This window comes from Myotis lucifugus, unplaced genomic scaffold, assembly GCF_000147115.1.
Source record: "Myotis lucifugus unplaced genomic scaffold, Myoluc2.0 scaffold_56, whole genome shotgun sequence".
NCBI classification, from domain to species: Eukaryota; Metazoa; Chordata; class Mammalia; order Chiroptera; family Vespertilionidae; genus Myotis; species Myotis lucifugus.
In genome coordinates, this window is record NW_005871104.1 from 6421514 (window position 1) to 6441655 (window position 20142).

Sequence of the window (20142 nt, forward strand, 5' to 3'; positions counted from 1 at the left end):
GCAGGGGGAAAGGGATGGACAATGACATTATTTGGCATTATTTACCTTTAAGTCTTACAACACCTTGACTACTGACTGTGTGCCAAGCGTATTCAAGGCTCTTGTAGTAGATTGCAAACATGGCCACAAATTCTTCTTGACAATGTAACTTTTCAGCTTCTCCCATGAATGCAGATAGACAGACAGACAGAGCCAAATACCCACTCCTACCCCTTCATAACCCCTAGTAGAAAAATAGGCAAATGCACAGGCAAGGAATCCATAAGAGAACAAATACAAATGTCCAAATTGTGTAAGATGTTCACTTTCAATAGTAACCAAAAAAAATAGGAATTACTGGTAAAGTAACAATGAGTCAATTTTACTTATCACATTTCTAAACATTTTAAAGATTAATAAAATTTGGCATTGGCAGAGTGTGGAAAAACTGGCACTCTTTTTTTTTTGGTGGTAGTGCATCCAGCACAACTTTTCTGGCGAACAATATGAATCAAAATTGAAAATAAGAATATTATTTGACCCAACAATTCTTCTTCTGAGACTTCTTCCTAAGGCAACAATCAAATGTTCAAAGGTATATTTATAAAGCTGCTCATCACTGAAAAATTGGGTATGTCCTGTATATCCAATAGTAAGGGTTTTATTAATTAAAATAAGGCACCAAAAAAAAAACTATACAAGGAAGCAACTGGAACTCTCAAAAATTGCTGGTGGGAATGCAAACTGGTAATGCCACTTTGGAAAATAGTTTGGTGGTAACTTACAGACTTAAAAATACACAAGCAATCCTACTCCAAAATCTTCACCAGATGAATAAAAACACTTGACCACATAAAGTCCTGTACATGAATGTTTCCAGCAGCTTTATTCATAATCACCAAAAACTGCAAGTAATCCAAATGTCCATCACCGGGTGAATGAAGAAGCACATTTTGGTATGTCCATACAATGGAATACTACTCAACCATAAAAAGGATTAAACTGTTGCATTCAACCACATGGATGAACCTCAAGAGCATCATGCTGAGTGAAAGATGCCAGACTTAAAAGCTTACAGGTTATATGATTGTATTTATATAACATTGTGGAAGATGCTAAACCGAATGGATGGATGTTGGAGGAGAAGCTTCACTACAAAGGGGCCTGAAGGAACTTTTTGGCGTGATGGAAATGTTATATAGTTTGGTGTTAGTTATGAGACTGTATGCATTTGTCAAAACTTGTTGAAACTGTATACTTTAAAAGGGTGAGTTTTTCTGGATGTAAGTTATACCTCAATAAACTCCACTTTAAAAATCAAATGTTCTCCAGTCATTAAAATTTATTTCTTCATCTGTTTGGTGAAGTGAAAATATGGATAGCATATATGAAGTGAAAAAGTTGTATTAGCATTTCAAATAAGATAGCTGCACACCCATATTCAGAGCAGCATGATTCACAATAACCAAAAGGTGGAAGCAACCCAAATGGCCGCTGACAGATGAATGGATAAACAAAATGTGGTATATATTACAATGGAATATTACTCAGCCTTAAAAAGGAAGGAAATTCTGACACATGTCACAACACAGATAAACCTTGAGGACATTGTGCTAAGTGAAATAAGCCAGTCACAAAAAAGACAAATAATGCATCATTCCAGTTTTATGAGGTACATACAGTAGTCAGAGACATGAAAAAATAAAGTAGGATTGGGGAGGGGGAGGGGGAGGATCCTAGCAGAGAGGGGGGAGGAAAGTTTAATTGGTATAGAGGTTCAGTTTCGCAAAATGAAGAGTTCTGGAAATTGGTTGTACACATTGTGTATGTATTTACCAGTAACACTGTTGAACTGCACCCAAGTTGGCTGCCCGGCCAGTGTGCTCAGTGGTTGACCATCAACCGTGAACCAAGAGGTCACCAGTTCAATTTCCGGTCAGGGCACATACCCAGGTTTCGGGCTTGATCCCCAGTAGGGGCATGCAGGAGGCAACCAATGTTTCTATTGTTCTAACCCTCTCTCTTCTTCCTTCTCTAAAATTTTTTAAAATGGTTAAGATGGTAAGTTTTATGTGTGTTTTATCACAATTTTTTACAAAGCTGTATTACACATCAAGTTAGTGGTGGGACATGTGCATGAATGAAGCACATTAGATTGGTCACAGCTGTTCTCTCTGGATGAGGGTGATTCTCACTTTTTGTAGTTTTGCATTTGTTTTGCTTTGTTTTAAAATGAGCATGGCATTTCTTATAATCTATCACTGTCTCATTATTTGTTTGTCCTCTTCCTACTTCCTACTAAAGTACAGACTCCTTGAAAGTGTTCATTGTTGAGTCTGTAGCACCTGCCTAATTCAGAGCAGGCATTCACTAGTGAGTATTAAAGCAGTGAATAAATGCATTGGGGAGGGGAAGTTATTTCCAACTTGGGAAATAGCCTTTCAGTCATCAGAGGAGGGGGAGATCTCATTTGATATTCAGGGGAGGGAAGAGGCTCATAGAGTTGATTTCAGAGCATTACTAAGAGTTGACATGGGGAGCACTTTGGCCCCCCATAATGTTCATAAGTAACCTGTCCAGACCATCCCAAATAAACATACAGTCAAAGTACAGTGGGCCGGGGTTTGCTCTGCAAAGGCATCTTCAAGACTAGACTTTGTTCATGCCGATCCCATCCTTCCTGTTACACCAAAAACAGCGCAGTCATCTTTGACCCCCCTCTTTCCTTTATACCCCACAGTAAGTCCATCAGCACATCCTCTGGGCTTTCGCTTTAAAGATGCCCAGACTTCAGTCACTTCTCACCATCTTTAGCTGCCACCTGGTCTACACCCCTGTTGACCTTGGGTCATGGCAGTAGCCTCTGAGCTTATTGCAACAGCCTCCTAATTGTGTCCCTGCTTTTGCTCTCGCCCCCATTCAATCTGCTACCAACAAAATGGCCAGGCAGATCCTGTTAAAACCCAGGTCATGTCCCTTCTCTGCTCAAAACCCTCAGTAAAAACCAAAGGCTTCTTCCCAGTGGCCTACAGGGTCCTGCCCATCCCAGTCCACCCATTTGTTGTTACTTCCACTTACATTAACTGCATCTCTGGTGTGATCCTGTAATTTATCATCCAAGCTAGGGCACTCTTGATAGTGAAAAGAGGCAATGTTAATTATTCATTGTGCCAGGGCAACAAGCACAAACCAGCACGGTCCTGGGCAAGCCAGACATATGCCCCTCCACTCGTCTCCCACCCTTTGTGCACACTGAGCCAGCCACCTGGCCTTATCATTCCTGCAATACCCCAGGCACTCTCCTGCCTCAGGGCCTTTGCACTTATCCTCCCTCTGCTTTACGTTTCTTAACCTTAAACCAGCGGTTCTCAACCTGTGGGTCGCGAACCCTTTGGGGGTCGAATGACCCTTTCACAGGGGTTGCCTAAGACCATCAGAAAACATATATATATATAAATAAATATATAATTACATATTGTTTTTGTGATTAATCACTATGCTTTAATTATGTTCAATTTGTAACAAGGAAAATACATCCTGCATATCAGATATTTACATTACGATTCATAACAGTAGCAAAATTACAGTTATGAAGTAGCAACGAAAATAATTTTATGGTTGGGGGTCACCACAACATGAGGAACTGTATTAAAGGGTCACGGCATTAGGAAGGTTGAGAACCGCTGCCTTAAACACACACAGCGCGCACTCCCTCACCTCATCAGCCCTTTCCCCAAATGTCACTTCCTCAGTGAGGCCCACTGTCACCACCAGTCTAAAATTGCAACCCTCCCCCCAATCCCTGTCGGCACTCTTCATTGCCTTTCCTGCATTATTTTTCTTTCCAGTACTTATTACGAACATATACTCGACATTTTTTTTATTATCAGTCTCTTCACTAGCTTCTAAGTTCCATGAGGGCAGAAGTTGTAGTACTTGTCTACCCTACTGTTTTCCCAGTGTGGAGAACAGTGCCTAGTATACAAGGGCGGGCAAAAGTAGGTTAATAATAATAAATAATACGAGAATAAACTCTGTGTTTCATGTACTCATAACTGTAAGCCTACTTTTGCCCACTTCTATATTAATGCTCGAGTATTTTTTGAATAATTTTTAAAAGTTTACTTGCACTCCTTTTTAAATAGGTGGCAGTCCTCTTGTACAGAAATTCTGAGCAGGTGGCATTGAACTGGGCCATAAAAGCCACGCTTCACCCACACCCAGGGCAAGGTGGTAGCTGATTTCCCTCTGTTGGACCACACCTGCATCCTGGGATTCTGCAGCACTTTATTGGCTGGGCAGCCTCCATTGTGAGGTAGTTCTGGTTTCCCCCTTGCCAGGGGTAGGGGAGCACTGGGCCTGGCCCCACATCCAGGCCCCAGGACCTCCAGTCCAATGGTGCCTTCTTCCTCCCAGTCACACTGTTCACTTTAGGGCTAAAGTGGGAGGGGCGGAAAGTCCAGGCAAATCCTGGCATGTGGCCAATCAAATGCAAGGGGCACTGAGGGTCCTCTTGAGATGAGACTCTCCTAAGTCCCCCCAAAAGCCGGGTGAAGCATAATCAACATCAGCTTCCCCTGCCACCAGGGGCTTCACTGATTCACACGCTCAGGCTTCACCCAGGCAGGCACCCTCAAGAATTCAGAGCTAGCATCTCAGGCCTGCAGCCCTGGTTTCTCTGGAGAAAAACCCATGGAAGGCTGGTTTGAGGCTGTTACAGGACTTAACCCTGAGCCACCACCACCTCCCCACCATGTCGAAGACTTCATTGCTTCGAAGGGACGACAGTGAGTCCAACTCCCTGGATGACGGGTCCAAGTCAGTCTCCGAGAGTAGCAGTAACACCAGCTCAGAGGGTGTCCATCCTGCTGAGGAAGCCAATAGATTGTCGTAAGTGGCTGCACTGCCCTTCCAGGTCTGAGGTCAAGCGCTGCAGCCTTCAGCTCTGGGCTACGTCTTCCTACTTCTCTCTTCTTTACACACTTATCCCCAGTGTACAGGGGACGAATGGATGAAAGAACCTTCAGAATCTGAGAAGGTTGATCTGTGTGGCTCTGGGTATTACACCTGTTGCCCAGTTTTTGCAAAGAACCCAGATAGAGTAGCCACCCCCAGCATGAGTTTCTGGGTTCCAGGAACAATTCTGTGTCTTAGGCTGGCTGCTCTTTCTGCCACAGTTTCAAGCTGCTCCCCTCTCTTCCATCTACTAGTCTTCATTTTCTCTCTGTTTCTTCCTCTCTATCCCTGTTTCCCTCCCAACAACAACCCCATCCAGGAAACAAAAGGTCACGTCCTAGCCTCATGTCCCTACTTTTACTGCCATAGACCCAGATACGTGGAAATTTTTCTTAGGACTTTATTGCCAAGCGGACTATTACCTAGTAATCAGATCACATAATAGCCATGGGCATGATGAGATTATAAATGACAATACCCAGTGTGGATAAGGGTGTCAAGAAATGTCCTCCTCTCTCATGTCCTTTTGGTATCTTTGAAGATGACAATGTTGTAATGTATTGCAGATCCTAATGTATATTTACATAAAACATACAAATACTATTTTGCATTTGCTTTCTTTGAAAATACACACATACACACACAACTGGCAGTAGTGACTGCTCTGGGGAAAGAATTGGGAAGCAGAGAAGGGAGAGATAGGTATGCATGATGATTTTATTGAAACACTGATTATAGTGTTGACAATTCAGAAACAATAAGAGATCATTTAAATAAAGTATGTACACACACAATAGAGTAAATACAGCCATTACAGATGATGAAGGAAATCTATGGTTGTGAAAAATGTATAGGACATACTATTCATAATGAAAATTAGTTTAGGATATAGTATTATAATGCTTTTCCTTGTGTAAATGGTGTGTGTTTATAAAAGCAAATAAGCAAATAAGGATGCCCAGAAGAATGTCAATCAAAATGTTAAAGGTGATTATTCCCATTTAGTGAAATTTTGGTATTTCCTTTTATAACACCAATGTAATATTTTTCAAGAAAAATATAAATATAACTTTTTTTAATTCCCAGGAATTCCTCACATGTTTTACTCTCCAAGGCCCTGATCTATGATGGGGTTAGCTAACAGCTTCTCCAAAACCTTGTCTCCCCTTTCCCAGGAGACCTGATTCAAGTGAGACTGGACACCACTCTAGGAAAGAAGTGAGGGGAGGAGGGGAGGAAGTAGGGAGAAAGAGCAAATCTTTTGAAAAAATTCTTATCAAAGAATTGACAAAATATTGTTTAATGTTTTTGCTTTGACATATTTTTCAATAATTCCAGTTACCAAGAAATAAATGTCACCTCTTAGAAGTGAAGGGACAATGGGTGCCCCCATCCTTAGATAAATAGACTTAACTCACCCCTGCCAGACACATAGTAAGCATTCTACATGCACAGTAGCAATGTTATTAAATTTGATCCAATACATAGCATGGAATAAGTTCAAAATGTATACTGGTCGGGTAAATAGATGAAAGGGTGAACGAGAACCAGTAAATATTCCATATATTGGTGTGAGGTTATGTTTTTTCTAGGGAGTGAATTAATCAATGACCTGGCACCAATAATTACTCCATAAATTGAGAAAATTGTTAATTTTTTTCACTGTCTACCTAAATGCTACATCTAGTAGGTCTTCATAAATATTGAGTGAATAAATCATGAAAGAAACCATTGGGTGAGTTAATGAATAAACTGGTACTAGGGAGTTATCCAGATGGTAGCAATTATTAGAAACATTTTCTTTAATGCTTAGTGCATGTTAAATATTCGTTGAGCTCCCCTAGCCAGTGTGGCTCAGTTGGTTGGGCATCGTCCCATGCATCGAAAGGATTGCCAATTTGATTCTTGGTCAGGGCACAGGCCTGGGTTGTGGGCTTGATCAGAGGTAGGAAGCATGCAGGAGGCAGCCAGTCAATGTTTCACTTTCACATCGATGTTTCTCTTTCTGTCTCCCCCCTCTCCCTTCTGCTCTTTCTCTAAAAAAAAAAAAAAAAAAAAAAAAATCAATTAAAAAACATATTTGTTGAGCTATCTGAACTAGCCCAGCTCTGGATCAGCTCCTCCAGGACAGATCCTGGGACCTAAACCAGAGTCCACTTTATCGGGTTTTGTCCCTCTTCCCCACAGAAGGTGCTGGAGGTGCTGGAAGGAGGCTGAGTTTTGGGCCACCCTTCCCTTCCACTAACATGCCCTCTTGTCTCCCTGCTCTTCCCACACAGGATGATGCAAACCTTGGTCCATTTATTGAAATGCAACATTGGCACCGGGCTCCTGGGTCTTCCCATGGCCATGAAAAATGCCGGCATCTTGGTAAGAAGAATCTGGTGATGAAAACTAGGTTTACCCATTTGGGGGAATAGGGTGGTGGGTCCATGAGGCCTTTGCACTGTTTATCAATAGACAATTCGGGGTACCCTCTGTAAGAGCAAATGTGAATGCAGGCATCAATCCACAGGAGCCAACCTGGAGCCCGGAGGGACAGGACATTATTCTTTTCCCAGTTTTATCTATACTAATAAAAGGGTAATATGCTAATTAGACCGGGAGACCTTCCAGGAGACCTTTTGGACGTCTTTCCAAACAAAGCCATGGTGGTGAGGCCAAGGCAGAGGTGGTTAGGGGCGATCAGGCCAGCGGGGGGGCGGGGTAGTTGAGGGCGAGCAGGCCCATAGGGGGGGGTGCAGTTTGGGGTGAGCAGGCCGGCAGGCAGGTGAGCGGTTAGGAGCCAGCAGTCCCGAATTGCAAGAGGGATGTCCAACTGCCAGTTTAGGCCCGATCCCTGTGGGACATCCCCTGAGGGGTCCCAGATTGGAGAGGGTGCAGGCTGGGCTGAGGGACACCCCCCCCCCCTCAGTGCATGAATTTCATGCACTGGGCCACTAGTTGAGGTATAATTGACATGCAGCTCTGTATAAGTTTAAAGTGTACGTGTACCACATAATGACTTGACATAGAGATATTGTAAAATGATTACTACAATCAGTTTAGCTAACATTCATCCTCCTGGTACAAAAAAAATGTTTTTCCTTTGAGATGAGAACTTTTAGGATCTACTCTCTTTGCAACTTTCAAATATGCCCCACAGCAGTGTCAACTGCAGTCCTCATGCTGTACATTACACCCCCAGTGCCTATTTATCTCATAACCGGAAGTTGGACCACTTCATCCAGCGGTCCCGGATTGCAAGAGGGATGTCCAACTGCCGGTTTGGACCACCTTCATTCAATGCCCCCACCACCCTGCCATTATTCTTCAAGACCATCCTCACAGACTGATACATAGTCAACTTTGCCACAGTCCTCCCCATGCCCCAGGATCACCCACCCATTTCCTCGTTCCCATTAGCAGCCCAGTCCCTGAAGTTAGTATGAACATGTGGCTTCTGTTTCAGTCCATTTGATCAACTCTGAGAGAGTGGCTTGGAAGATGAGGATAACATCTTCTCCAGTCCCCTCCCCTCCCCGCCACTCACCTCTGTCTCTTTATAGGCCATTCCCTTCTCCCTCCTCTGTAAAACTTGACTGATTCCTTTTGACCTTAATGCCACTGTCACCTTCTGGTTCTCTAGAACTTATACCTACCTCACCTGGAATTCTTACAGCACTTACAAAAGTGAGACACACTTCTTTAATATTTCTATGTTCCTCACTTACCTGAAAGTTCTGAGGGCAGGAACTTTGATTTATCTTAACACGTCTCCAGCGTACCCACTGTAGAGACTGGCACACGGGAAGTCCCAATTCATGTGTATTGAATTAATGCTAAACAGACGATTTCCATTTAATCGAAGTGAATTTCTCCTCCTATCCAGGCCTGGTAAGTGGCCCCGTGTCTAAAGAAGGCATATTGAGACCCTGGTTTCTGTTATAACTTCCAACCTGTGGCAGTTCTAACCCAGAAATGGGACTCTCCCCTTTGGAATTCTCAGGGTTCTAGAATTTCTAAAGAGTATTATTACCCCATTGCCACTGTCTTTGCCAATGTGGAATTTGCTGTTTAAGGTAATTCTTTTGTCCTTTTATTTTGCTTCCTAATCTCCCACCAGAACCTTTGACCATAATTCACTCAAGAAATATGTATATTGAATAACCATTATGTGCATTCTTAGAGCCTGGGAATATAGAAGTAAATAAGGCAGCGTCTCTGCTATAAGGAGGTTACATTCTAGTGGAATCTAGTGGTACTCTTGATCTCTCATTTGTTTCTTTATGATAGATAATATTATCTCAGGTCACATCTCTAAAGGTATGAGTGTCCAGAACAAAGGAGGTGAGCCAGACCCTCTTTACTCAATGCCTATTGCACTGCATGGGAGATTATGATTAATAATGAGCCCTGTTTTTTAATCTCTTCCCACATACAAAGAAAAAATGGAAACTATGTGAGAAGATATGTTCATTAGCTTGATTACAGTAATCATTTTACTATCTATGTGTATATCAACTCATCATGTTGTGCACCTTAAATATATACAACTTTTAGTTAAAAATAAAAGAAATATTGACAAATTAGACATACGAAGGGAGTGACTCTCAACTGGGGACAATTTTTCACACACGTCCCCAAAGATATGGATAATGTCTAGAGACATTCTTGGTTGTCACAACTAGTTTGGAAAGGGAGCATGCCACGGATACCTGGTGAGTAGAGGCCGAGGAATGCTGCTAAACATCCTAAAACACACAGGACAGCCCCCACAACCAAGAATCACCTGGCCCACAATGTCACGAGTGCCCGTGTTGACACCCTTACTAGAGGAAAAGTCCCAAGTCTAGGAAGGCAGTGAGTGCTCTGCCACTGGAAGTGTCCTGTGGAGGTTGGGCAGCCACTTCATAGTGATGCTAAGAAGGGCATGTCGGCCAGAACATCTGGAGGCATTAGGACACTCAGGCAGGGGCTCTCACCCCAGAGGCAGCTTTATCATCAGAGGCTGGGAGAGGCCCGGGTGTGGGAGCCTCAGTGCGTGGCTAACCATCCCCGCCTCTCTCCTGCCCTCCAGGTGGGTCCCCTCAGCCTGCTGGTCATCGGGATCATCACAGTGCACTGCATGGTCATCCTGGTGAACTGCGCCAATCACCTCAGTCACAGGTGAGGGTCCTGCTTCTCTCTCAGCCCGTGCCAGGCCCTGTCTGAGGGTGTGTTCAGTTTCCTTTGACTTAACCCAATTACCTGGTCATTTCTTCAAGCCACCACCGCCCCTGCTGTTCTAGATTCTACAGAGGCGGTGATAAAGAACTCCACTGGAAACTCCTGGGTTCAGGCCCAACTCTGCTGCTAACCAGCTGGACGATACTGTCAAGCTCCAGCTCCCCCTGAACCTAGAGAGATCACATTGATACAAGATGCAAACATGCTCTATAAACCGCCATGTTTATGTGAGATACTTAGAGATATGTTTCTTTCTCAACCTCCCCCCACCTCCCATACACGCACTTTGTATGGGTCATTTGTTCCAGATAAACCTTTTGGGGGACAATTTAGTAAAAGTGAAAAAGTTAGCGATGAAATGACTAGTTTGCAATTACATCAGTCGTTAATACAGCACATATCTGATACTCAGTATTTATATTTTTTAAACTTCAATGCAAAGAAAAGACAAATGCAGTGAAAACAAGTAATGCTGAGAGTTTCCTATTTAAAAACTACCATTCATGGGTGATTAGTAATTCCTTACTTCCCACCACCTGGTGGCTCTCTACCCATAGCACTGAGCTGTTCCGGAGGTGTGTAAGTCTAAACGAGTCATCAGACACGTGCAGAAAGACTTCCAAAGTCAAAGTTGATGAAACTCCTCTTAAAGCCAATTTATCAAACCCAAATAGGTGTATCTGGAGACTATATCAGTCACACCTAATTTGTGGAGCACTTTCCAGCTCACAAAACACTGGTAAGAGCACTTACTCATTCTGCAATTAAATTTATTGCACAATTACACTGTGGCAGGCACATGGCAAGAGCTTTGCAAACCTTCTTCTATTTACTCCTTACAGTAAACTTTTATAGCACCATTATTCCCATTTTACAGATGAGCAAACTGAGACTTAGATCTGCGTTAGATGCCTTGCTCAGGGTCAGAAAGCTAGGGAGTGGCAGAGCTGGTATTCCAAAACCTCTCTGACTCCACTCTAACATTTTGCAAATTTCTTTTTCCCTCAAGCCTACGGGGGCCATCATATCACCAAGTAGTCTTCTAATATCTATGCCATACATGATAGCCTTCCCTTGGGGTTTGTTTGTTGTTGTTGTTTTTGATTACTTGTTTTTCTTTTTTCTTTTTCCATTTTTCTAATACAGAGGTTACAGACTGATGGTATAAGAGCTGACTATGGCCTTTGGATATGTTTTGGGGAAATTCCACAGTTTTTGCTTTGTTTTGTTTTAGCCTACATTTAAAAATTCAGAGATTTCACATTTAAAAAAAGATCTTCATCTTCTTCTTGCCTGTTAGACAGTCTGGTACCTCTGGGGCTTCACTCATTCAGCTGAAGCCAAGTCCCAGTCAACCCCTTTCAGGACGGGGAGTGAACCAGAGGGTTTGCCACTGTCTCCACTATTCCCCGTTGTCTCATACCAGCCCCTCTCACCACATTACTGATACCGGTTTGGTCCCCAGAGCTTTTGAATTTGTAATCCTCAGACCAATATTTGCCAGTCCTATGCATTGTGACCTCCTTTATATTTGAAATGCCAAACACAGTAATAATAAAAATAGAAGAACCATGCGGCCTTCCCAACACATCTCTGTATCCATCTCTCACTGTTTCCTCCTCCAAACCCAGACTGAGGTCCAGAAATCTAAAAAGACCAACTCGCCCCAACCGGTTTGGCTCAATGGATAGAGCGTCAGCCTGCGGACTCAAGGGTCCCAGGTTCGATTCCAGTCAAGGGCATGTACCTTGGTTGCAGACACATACCCAGTAGGGAGTGTGCAGGAGGCAGCTGATCGATGTTTCTCTCTCAGCAATGTTTCTAACTATCCCTCTCCCTTCCTCTCTGTAAGAAATCAGTAAAATATATTATTTAAAAAAAATAAAAAAAAGTAAAGAGACCTCCTCAAGGTCTCCCAGCTATCAGAGAGGGCATATTGGGATCTTTTCCCCTCCCAGCTACTCCCCTCAGTCCTGCAATTGACTTGGGGATCAGGGTCCTCGACAAACTGCTGCTGCTCCCACTTACACGGGGCAGTTCCTCAGCAGGGCCTTCCCCACCCCGAGGAAGGGCCGCCGAGGGAAGAGGGACAAGATAGGCTGGAATGTGGGTGTCACATCCTACAGGGCTGCTGGGCAGGAGCCCGAGTATCATCTTTGCGTGTGATATGGTCCCGGATAGGCCTCCCAAATGTCCCAACACCCTCAGCCGTGGGAAGGAGGGAATGTAAGCCCAGAAACCCAACCCCTCTCTCCTCCTCCCTCCTCCCCCTGACCGGGCTTGCACACTTCACACCTCCTTTCACATCCTCTCTTCCTGGTTTGCAGACTAATCAACTCACAGCTACTGTTTACTTTTTAAAAATCCACTTAAGTAGTAGTGTTTTTAAAAAATGCTACAAAAAAAGAGAAGAGGCTGACTCCTGAAAGTTGTTCAAGTATATACTGTTATAAAATATTTCCGTAATAGTGTTGCTAGAAAATAACTAGAATGCTCCATGTTAACACACAAATGTATAATAATTACTCACTATAGGAGTAAATTGTACTTTTCACAAAAATGTTCTAAGTTATGCATTTCTTGTTCTTCCTCTAGACTGCAAAAGAGTTTTGTGAACTACGGAGAGGCCATGATGTATAGCCTTGAAACCTGCCCAAACGCCTGGCTGAGGACCCACTCGGTGTGGGGAAGGTAATAGTCATAGATGTCATAGCAGTAATAATAACAACAACGGCACTAATAATCCTCACCTGATCTTCCTTTATTTCTAGTTACACAGGTTTTAAATGAATATGTCCTTATTACAAAGTGTCAAACACTATAGAGCATCTCCTTGAATAGCTCCATTTGCCACTCCCACTCTTTACACAAGAAGTAACCACTGCTATCTAGTTAGTCAGTGTTCCTCTAGACTTGTTTTTCTCTGCATGTATGTGTGGGAATGGAAATATATATTTTTAAGATTTTTTTACAATTTAAAAATATTTTTTTTATTTTTAAAGATTTTTAGAGAGTGGAAGAAAGAGAGAGAAACATTGATCAGCTGCCTCCTGCACGTCCCTTACTGGGGATCCAGCCCCCAGCCTGGGCATGTGCCCTGATGGAAAATCGAACCGGCAACCTTTCGGTGCACAGGATGACACGCAACCAACTGAGCCACACCAGCCAGGGCTGAAAATATACACGTTGTTTTGTATTATCTTGTACATTAATTAGAATAATTTTTGGAAATCTGCTCTTTCATCTAACAATATGTTTCAAATTTCTTTCCACATGGGGACATAGAAATCTCTCTCATTTTTTAAAAGCTCACAATGTTCCCAGTATGGATGTATACCATAGATTTATCTAATCCTTTTCCTAATAGTGAACATTTAGGTTGTTCCCTTGCTTGATAAAAAGTTTATGGCATACAAAATGCTTTTCTATGTCTTGGCTCCTTGGATCTTCTCAATGACTTTGTGAGGTAGGCCGGGGGTTTTTTGTCCTGGGAATATGAAGTAACCAAGGCTCATAAAGACAAAATAACACATCCAAGGACATAGAGATAGTGGTGGAGCAGAGATTCGATCAAGAACCTGACATTTCAGCCCTGGCCAGTGTGCATCTTCCCATGCACCAAGGGGTTGCCAGTTCGATTCCCGGTCAGGGCACATGCCCAGGTTTGCAGGCTCGATCCCCGTAGGGGGTGTGCACGAGACAGCTCATCCATGTTCTGCTCTCACATTGATATTTCTCTCTCCCTCTACCTTTCTCTCTCTCTAAAAACCAATAAAAAATCTTAAAAAGGACCTCACATTTCATCCTTCCCAGCAGAGCCCCTCAGGAGGTAGTGAGTCAGCACTGTGGCTCCCAAGATTCCTGTGGCCACGCCTCACCTGGGACTCTCAGTAGGTCATTGATCTCCTGATTAGGAGTCCCACTAATTATCAGGCCGGTGAAATCTTGGGGCAGCAATATTGGGTGACTCCTAATTGCCCCATCCTTTGTTACCACGGTTTGTCAGTTTCTGATGGCACCATGAGGAAAACGTTTGGGTGGAAAGAGTCCTTAGAGATCACCATAACCATGGCTATTCTAATGGAGGAAAAAATGAAGCCCAGATGGGGCAATAAAGCTGCCCAAGTTGACACAGGAATGCAGTGGCAGAGCGAGGACTGGAATCCAGAACATCTAGCTCCCACCATTCCATTTCTCTGGCGGTCCAGTAACTGAGAAAGAGTTGGGAAAACATTTATAACAATGATTGGTAATTTTTAGTGTGCCAAGGGATACCTGGGAAGCTTGATTAAAAACTGCTCATTTCAGCCCTGGCTGGTGTGGCTCAGTTGGTTGAGCCGTGTCCTGTGCACTGAAAGGTTGCCACTTTAATTCTTGGTCAGGGCACATGCCCGGGTTGCAGGCTCGATCCCTGGTGGTGGTGTGTGGGAAGCGGTAGATCAGTGTTTTGCTGCTTCACCAATGTTTCTCTCTCTCTCCCTTTCTTTCTCTCTCTAAAAATAAGAATAAAAAATAAATCAATGAAAGATTAAAAACAAAAACACAAAACTGCCCATTGCACATAGGCAATAATCATCAATGGATGTTCAAGCCATTAGGTGAAAGGTATTGGGAAACTTCGTGAAGGAAGAATACACTGACACCACCAGACCCCAGGTACTAATCTTGGCGTCTCATGTTTACACACAGGACAGCCAGGCGTGAGGTATCTTATAAAAGGGTACAGTAGGGAGTACAGAGCACGCCTCTGAAATGTCCTCACTAGGAAGATACATGATGAACCTCAGTCTAATCAAGCTGCTAGATCTAACATCAGTTTACAGGAAACACAGGATAGAGAAACAAGATAACCGACATTATGAAGTCATCAACTAAAATCTAGAAAGTGGGCCATACTATGGGACAAAGTATCTGATAGCTTCAATACTAACCAAAAAATTAAAAGTTGCAAAGAAAAACAAATAAAACAAGTCAAAAGGAATCTAGCAGTTTAAAAAACTTAAGAGACTTAATAACTAAATGCAATGTATAAACTTTTTAGAAACTGTAAAATAGACATTTTTTGAGCCAATTAGAGAAATATTATTCATATTCATATGGGCTGAATATTAAATAATATAAAGGAATTATTGTTAATTTTGTCTGGGTTGATAATGGCATGATGGCTATTTGTTTAAGTCCTTGTCCATTAGGGTTGCATTCTGAGTTATTGCCCTTGACCGGAATCGAACCTGGGACCTTTCAGTCCACAGGCTGATGCTCTATCCACTGAGCCAAACCGGTTATGGCATAAAATAGACATTTTTTGAGCCAATTAGAGAAATATTATTCATATTCATATGGACTGAATATTAAATAATATAAAGGAATTATTGTTCATTTTGTCAGGGTTGGTAATGGCATGATGGCTATTTGTTTAAGTCCTTGTCCATTAGGGTTGCATTCTGAGTGAGTGCCACAAGATCTTCAGTTTGCTACAAATATTCCAACAAAAGAAGCATGTGTGTGGTGTAGGGGTGAAGGGATAGATGGAAGAGGAGTGGAAAAAACTTCACTGTTGTTGAAGCTGGCATGGGCACACGAGAATTCACTGAATTATTGTCATTGCTTTTGTATATGTTTGAAAATCTGCCTAGTAAAGAGAGAAAAGACTTCTCCATTTTGAAATCTCACATGACATCACCCAGCCTCTGACTCAAAAGCTGATATGAGAGCCAGGAATGCCTAAACCTCAGATGATTCTGATGTAATTGATACTACAACCCAATTTTGAAAAACACCGATCTAAACTTTAGAATCTAAGTAGAGTAGCATATTTTTGTTCCCTAAAAATGAATAAATGCATCCTCAAATGGAGACAATTTAAAAATCTAAGAGAGCTCAGCCATTGTTACTCAGTGGTTGAGCATTGAACCAGGAGGTCACGGTTTGATTCCCGGTCAGGGCACATGCCTTCATTGTGGGCTCAATCACCAGCCAGTCGATAATTCTCTCTCATCATTGATGTTTCTATCTCTCTCTCCCTCTCCCTTCCTCCCTTTGAAGTCAATAAAAACATATTTTAAAAATAAAAATAAAAGCATAATGATTATGATGGAGTATAATATATTAAATTTTAAAATAATGGATTGGAGGGAGCATTTGAAATCTTGCTTCCCAGCAATGTTATCAGTTTGGCTCAAAAGTTCAAAAAAATTAAAGTGAGTCTATCGTAATTTTTTTAAAAAGCGGAGAAAGAATAATGCTAGCTAATAAATTTAGAAGAAATGACAGATAAAATTAGAAAACCACCACCTTGCAACCACTGATGAGATAATTGATTCAAGCAAGGGTCGTTAATGAACGTTAAAACCCTTAGTTTGAGGGGAATCGGATTTTCATGCCATCTCAAAGTTTTACCATCAGATTACAGAGAAGGAAATGTACATTGGAAAAGTCTGGCAGTCACTTCACAGTGTAACCACAGGACATCATGTGCCTCCCGATATGATGAAAAAACGTACAAAATATCACTTATGTGGTAAGCTTACCAAAGTGCTTATCTAGACCTGATCACGAGGAAACAATTATACAAGTCCACAATGGGGGCATTCAGCACGACAGTTGGCCTGGACTCTTCCCAGAAAAACAAGGTCATGGAAAACAAAAAAGGCGGATTTGGGGCTGTTCCACATGAAAAAAGACTAAAGAGACACAGCCTTAATGCAATATACAAACATTGATTAGATTCTGAATTAAAAAAACACACAGCTAATCAAGATATTTTGGAGAGAATTGGGTTATTTAAAAATGGACTGTATGTGTATATTGAAGTTGATTTTCTGGGCATCACAGTCTTAAGAGAGGTATGCCGAGGTATTTAGAGTTGAAGTGTTCTATCTACAATTGACTTTCAAATGGTTCTGAAAAAGTGTGTGTGTGTGTGTGTGTGTGTGTGTGTGTGTGTGTAATACATACATGATGCAGTTAGGGCCAAAAGTTAAAAATTGGTATATCTAGTTAAAGGATATATGGATGTTAATTATACTGGTCTTTCACCTTTTTCTGTGGACTTGAAAATTTTCAATATAGAAAAGTGGGGAAATATTTAAAATAACAGAAATAATTATTTCAAAAAATAGAAATGAGTGCATTTTTAAAAAATAATTTTCTCCCTCTGTCTGCCTCTTCTTTTCCTTCCCAGGTACACCGTCAGCTTCTTATTAATCGTCACTCAACTGGGCTTCTGCAGTGTGTATTTTATGTTTATGGCAGACAATTTACAACAGGTAAAGAGGCCTCTTCTAGATAGAATGGGAGAAGAGCAGACCTCCTACTGCTAGGGCTGCATGAGCAAAAGTATACAGTTCAGATCTTGGGAGGAGATGGCTTCATTTCTCACCCCTGATGAGACTACTCTTGGGAGTTCTCTCAATCCTGGGAATCACTCTTTTAAAGGATCAGAGAGGGGTGTAACCAGGATGGAGAGAGGCTTACAATCATGTCCAATCAGAAATAATTGAGATTTTCTTTTTAGCCTGAAAAGTGTTAGTAAGATTTACTTTAAGTACCTGAGGGTTGTCATATAGAGATGACTAATTAAATGTAAGGCGAACAAGCTACAACCTTGCCCTCATTACATTCCTAACAGGCATTACAAATCAATCTTAGCCTTCTCTCTTGACTTCATGGAGTAGAGAGAACATATTTGTGTTTGTACTCTCAAATAGCCAGAACTATAACAAGTCATGTAGATGGAATATTCAAGTAGATAGAAGGTGCCCAATATTGAGAGCTTTCTACCTTTTAGAGCTATCTAAAGTAGAAGGAAATACCTTTGTTTAGTCAACTTCCAATGTTTGGGTGGATGAAAGAAAACCATTTTGTAGGGAAGAAGAGGTTGGGCTAGATGACAAAAGGAGAGTTTATGGCCCTGACAGGTTGGGTTGTCACAGTCATGGGCACTACGGTTAGGGTAACCAGATTTGGCAAATAAAAAATATATAACACTCAGTTAAATTGGAATTTCAGATAAGCAGCAAATAACTTTTTTTTTTTTACTATGATTATGTCCTATGTAATAATTTGGGACAAGTTGTACTAAAAAATTACCTGTTCATCATCTGAAATAGAAACTTACGTGGGTATCCTTTGTTTAATCTTTACCCCTACCTGTCCTCCCTGCTTTGTGCTCTATGTCAGATAGTGGAAGAAGCCCACGTGACCTCCAACACCTGCCAACCCAGGAAGATGCTGGTGCTGACTCCCATCCTGGACATTCGCTTCTACATGCTGACCATCCTGCCCTTCCTGGTCCTGTTGGTGTTTATCCAGAACCTCAATGTGCTGTCCGTCTTCTCGACTCTGGCCAACATCACCACCCTGGGGAGCATGATTCTGATCTTTGAGTATATCATGCAGGTCTGTGCCTGAAGCCAGAAGCGGGTCAGTGTCTAGGGTTTCTGAGACACCCGGGGAACATTATTACCTTTATGGGCAGGTCAAGGTAAGGAAGGTGACCCCCTGCTCTAAGCAGCCCCTGCTATGGTGATAGCTGTGAACACTTTTTTTTTTAAAGATTTTTAATTTTTTCAAGATTTTTTTGTAAGATTTTTTATTCTTATTGACTTTTAGGAAGAGAGAGGAATCCTTATCTGGGCTGTGCCCCTAACTTGGAGGGTAGCCTCAGGCAATTCCACTCTCCTCCCTGGGTCCCACATTTAAAGATGGGAGGACTCCCCATAGCGAAAAGGTAGAAACAACCCAAATGCCCATCACTGGACAAATGGATAAACAAATACGGTAAATACAGTGAAATATTATTCAGCCTTAAAATGGAATGAAATTCTGATCTATGGTAAACAATATGGACCAACCTTAAAGACATGACGCTAAGTGAAGTAAGCCATCACAAAAAGACAAATATGGTCTGATTTCACTGACATGAGGTACCTAGAATAGTCAAATTCATAGAGATAGAAAGTAGATTAGGGGTGGCCAGGGGGCCGGATAATGGGGAGTTATTAATGGGTACAGAGTTTCAGTTTGGGATGATGAACAAGTTTTAGAGATGGCTAGCGGTGTTGGTTGCACAACCATGTGAATGTACTTAATGCCACTGAACTGTACACTTGAAAATGGTTAAATATGTAAATTTTATGCTATGTGTATTTTACCACAATAAAAATAACTTTTTAAAAGTTGAGAAGGCTGAGCAATTCCAGATATCTCCTGGGTGCTCGTAACACTGTCTCTGTTGATGTCAGGGTTGGCCCAGCTGTCTACCAGGCAATGATTTTTGTGCCACGGCAAAGCCAATGCCCTTCTTCCCCTTCCTTTCAGGAGATTCCAGATCCCGGCAACCTGCCCTTGATGGCAAGCTGGGAGAACTTCCTGCTGTTCTTCGGCACAGCCGTCTTCACGTTTGAGGGCGTCGGTATGGTAAGATTGATGTGGGTCTCGAGGGAAGCCAGTCATTGGGCTCTCGGGGGAAGCCAGTCATTGTCCCACATGAGCAAATAATAGTATTTATGGAAAGTGAGAATATGATCTTCTCCTGGTGGAAGGGAATGTCAGGACCCATTCTCAGGGCCCCAAATGCCTCGTGCACCACGCTAAGCTTTGAAGACTGAGTGAGGATTCACTCTCCAGCCCAGATGGAGGAGGAGGGCAGTCCTGGCCATAGAGAGCATAGAGGGAAGTGAAAGGGGGTGTGGCCAGGTGGAGAGGCCCCTTCCTGGCCCCAGGGCCACCAGGAAAAGGATGTCTGTGCTTGTGGGGAACCGGCTCCTTCACAAGGTGTCACATCTCCTTCTACCTTTCCTTTTACAACTTCCTTTCACCACCAGGTTCTGCCCCTCCAAAACCAGATGAAGCATCCACAGCAGTTTTCTCTTGTTCTGTACTTGGGGATGTCCCTTGTCATCATCCTCTTCATCTGCATGGGGTCGTTTGGCTACATGAAGTTCGGGTCGAAAACCCAGGCCACGCTATAACGTCTCAACTTGCCCAATTGCTGGT

At 42.4% G+C, this 20142-nt stretch overlaps 1 protein-coding gene across 1 annotated transcript in view; it reads left to right on the plus strand.

Annotated features, from left to right (window-relative positions):
* The first annotated feature begins 7087 nt into the window (after positions 1–7087).
* The window catches only part of SLC36A3 (solute carrier family 36 member 3), a 19591-nt gene continuing 6536 nt past the window's right edge, over positions 7088–20142 (plus strand). Inside the window, 7 exon segments of the mRNA XM_014456177.2 lie at positions 7088–7305; positions 9995–10083; positions 12739–12834; positions 17327–17411; positions 18325–18543; positions 19465–19563; positions 19971–20140. Of these exon segments, the coding sequence (XP_014311663.1) occupies positions 7216–7305; positions 9995–10083; positions 12739–12834; positions 17327–17411; positions 18325–18543; positions 19465–19563; positions 19971–20140 (848 nt within the window). The 5' untranslated portion in view covers positions 7088–7215.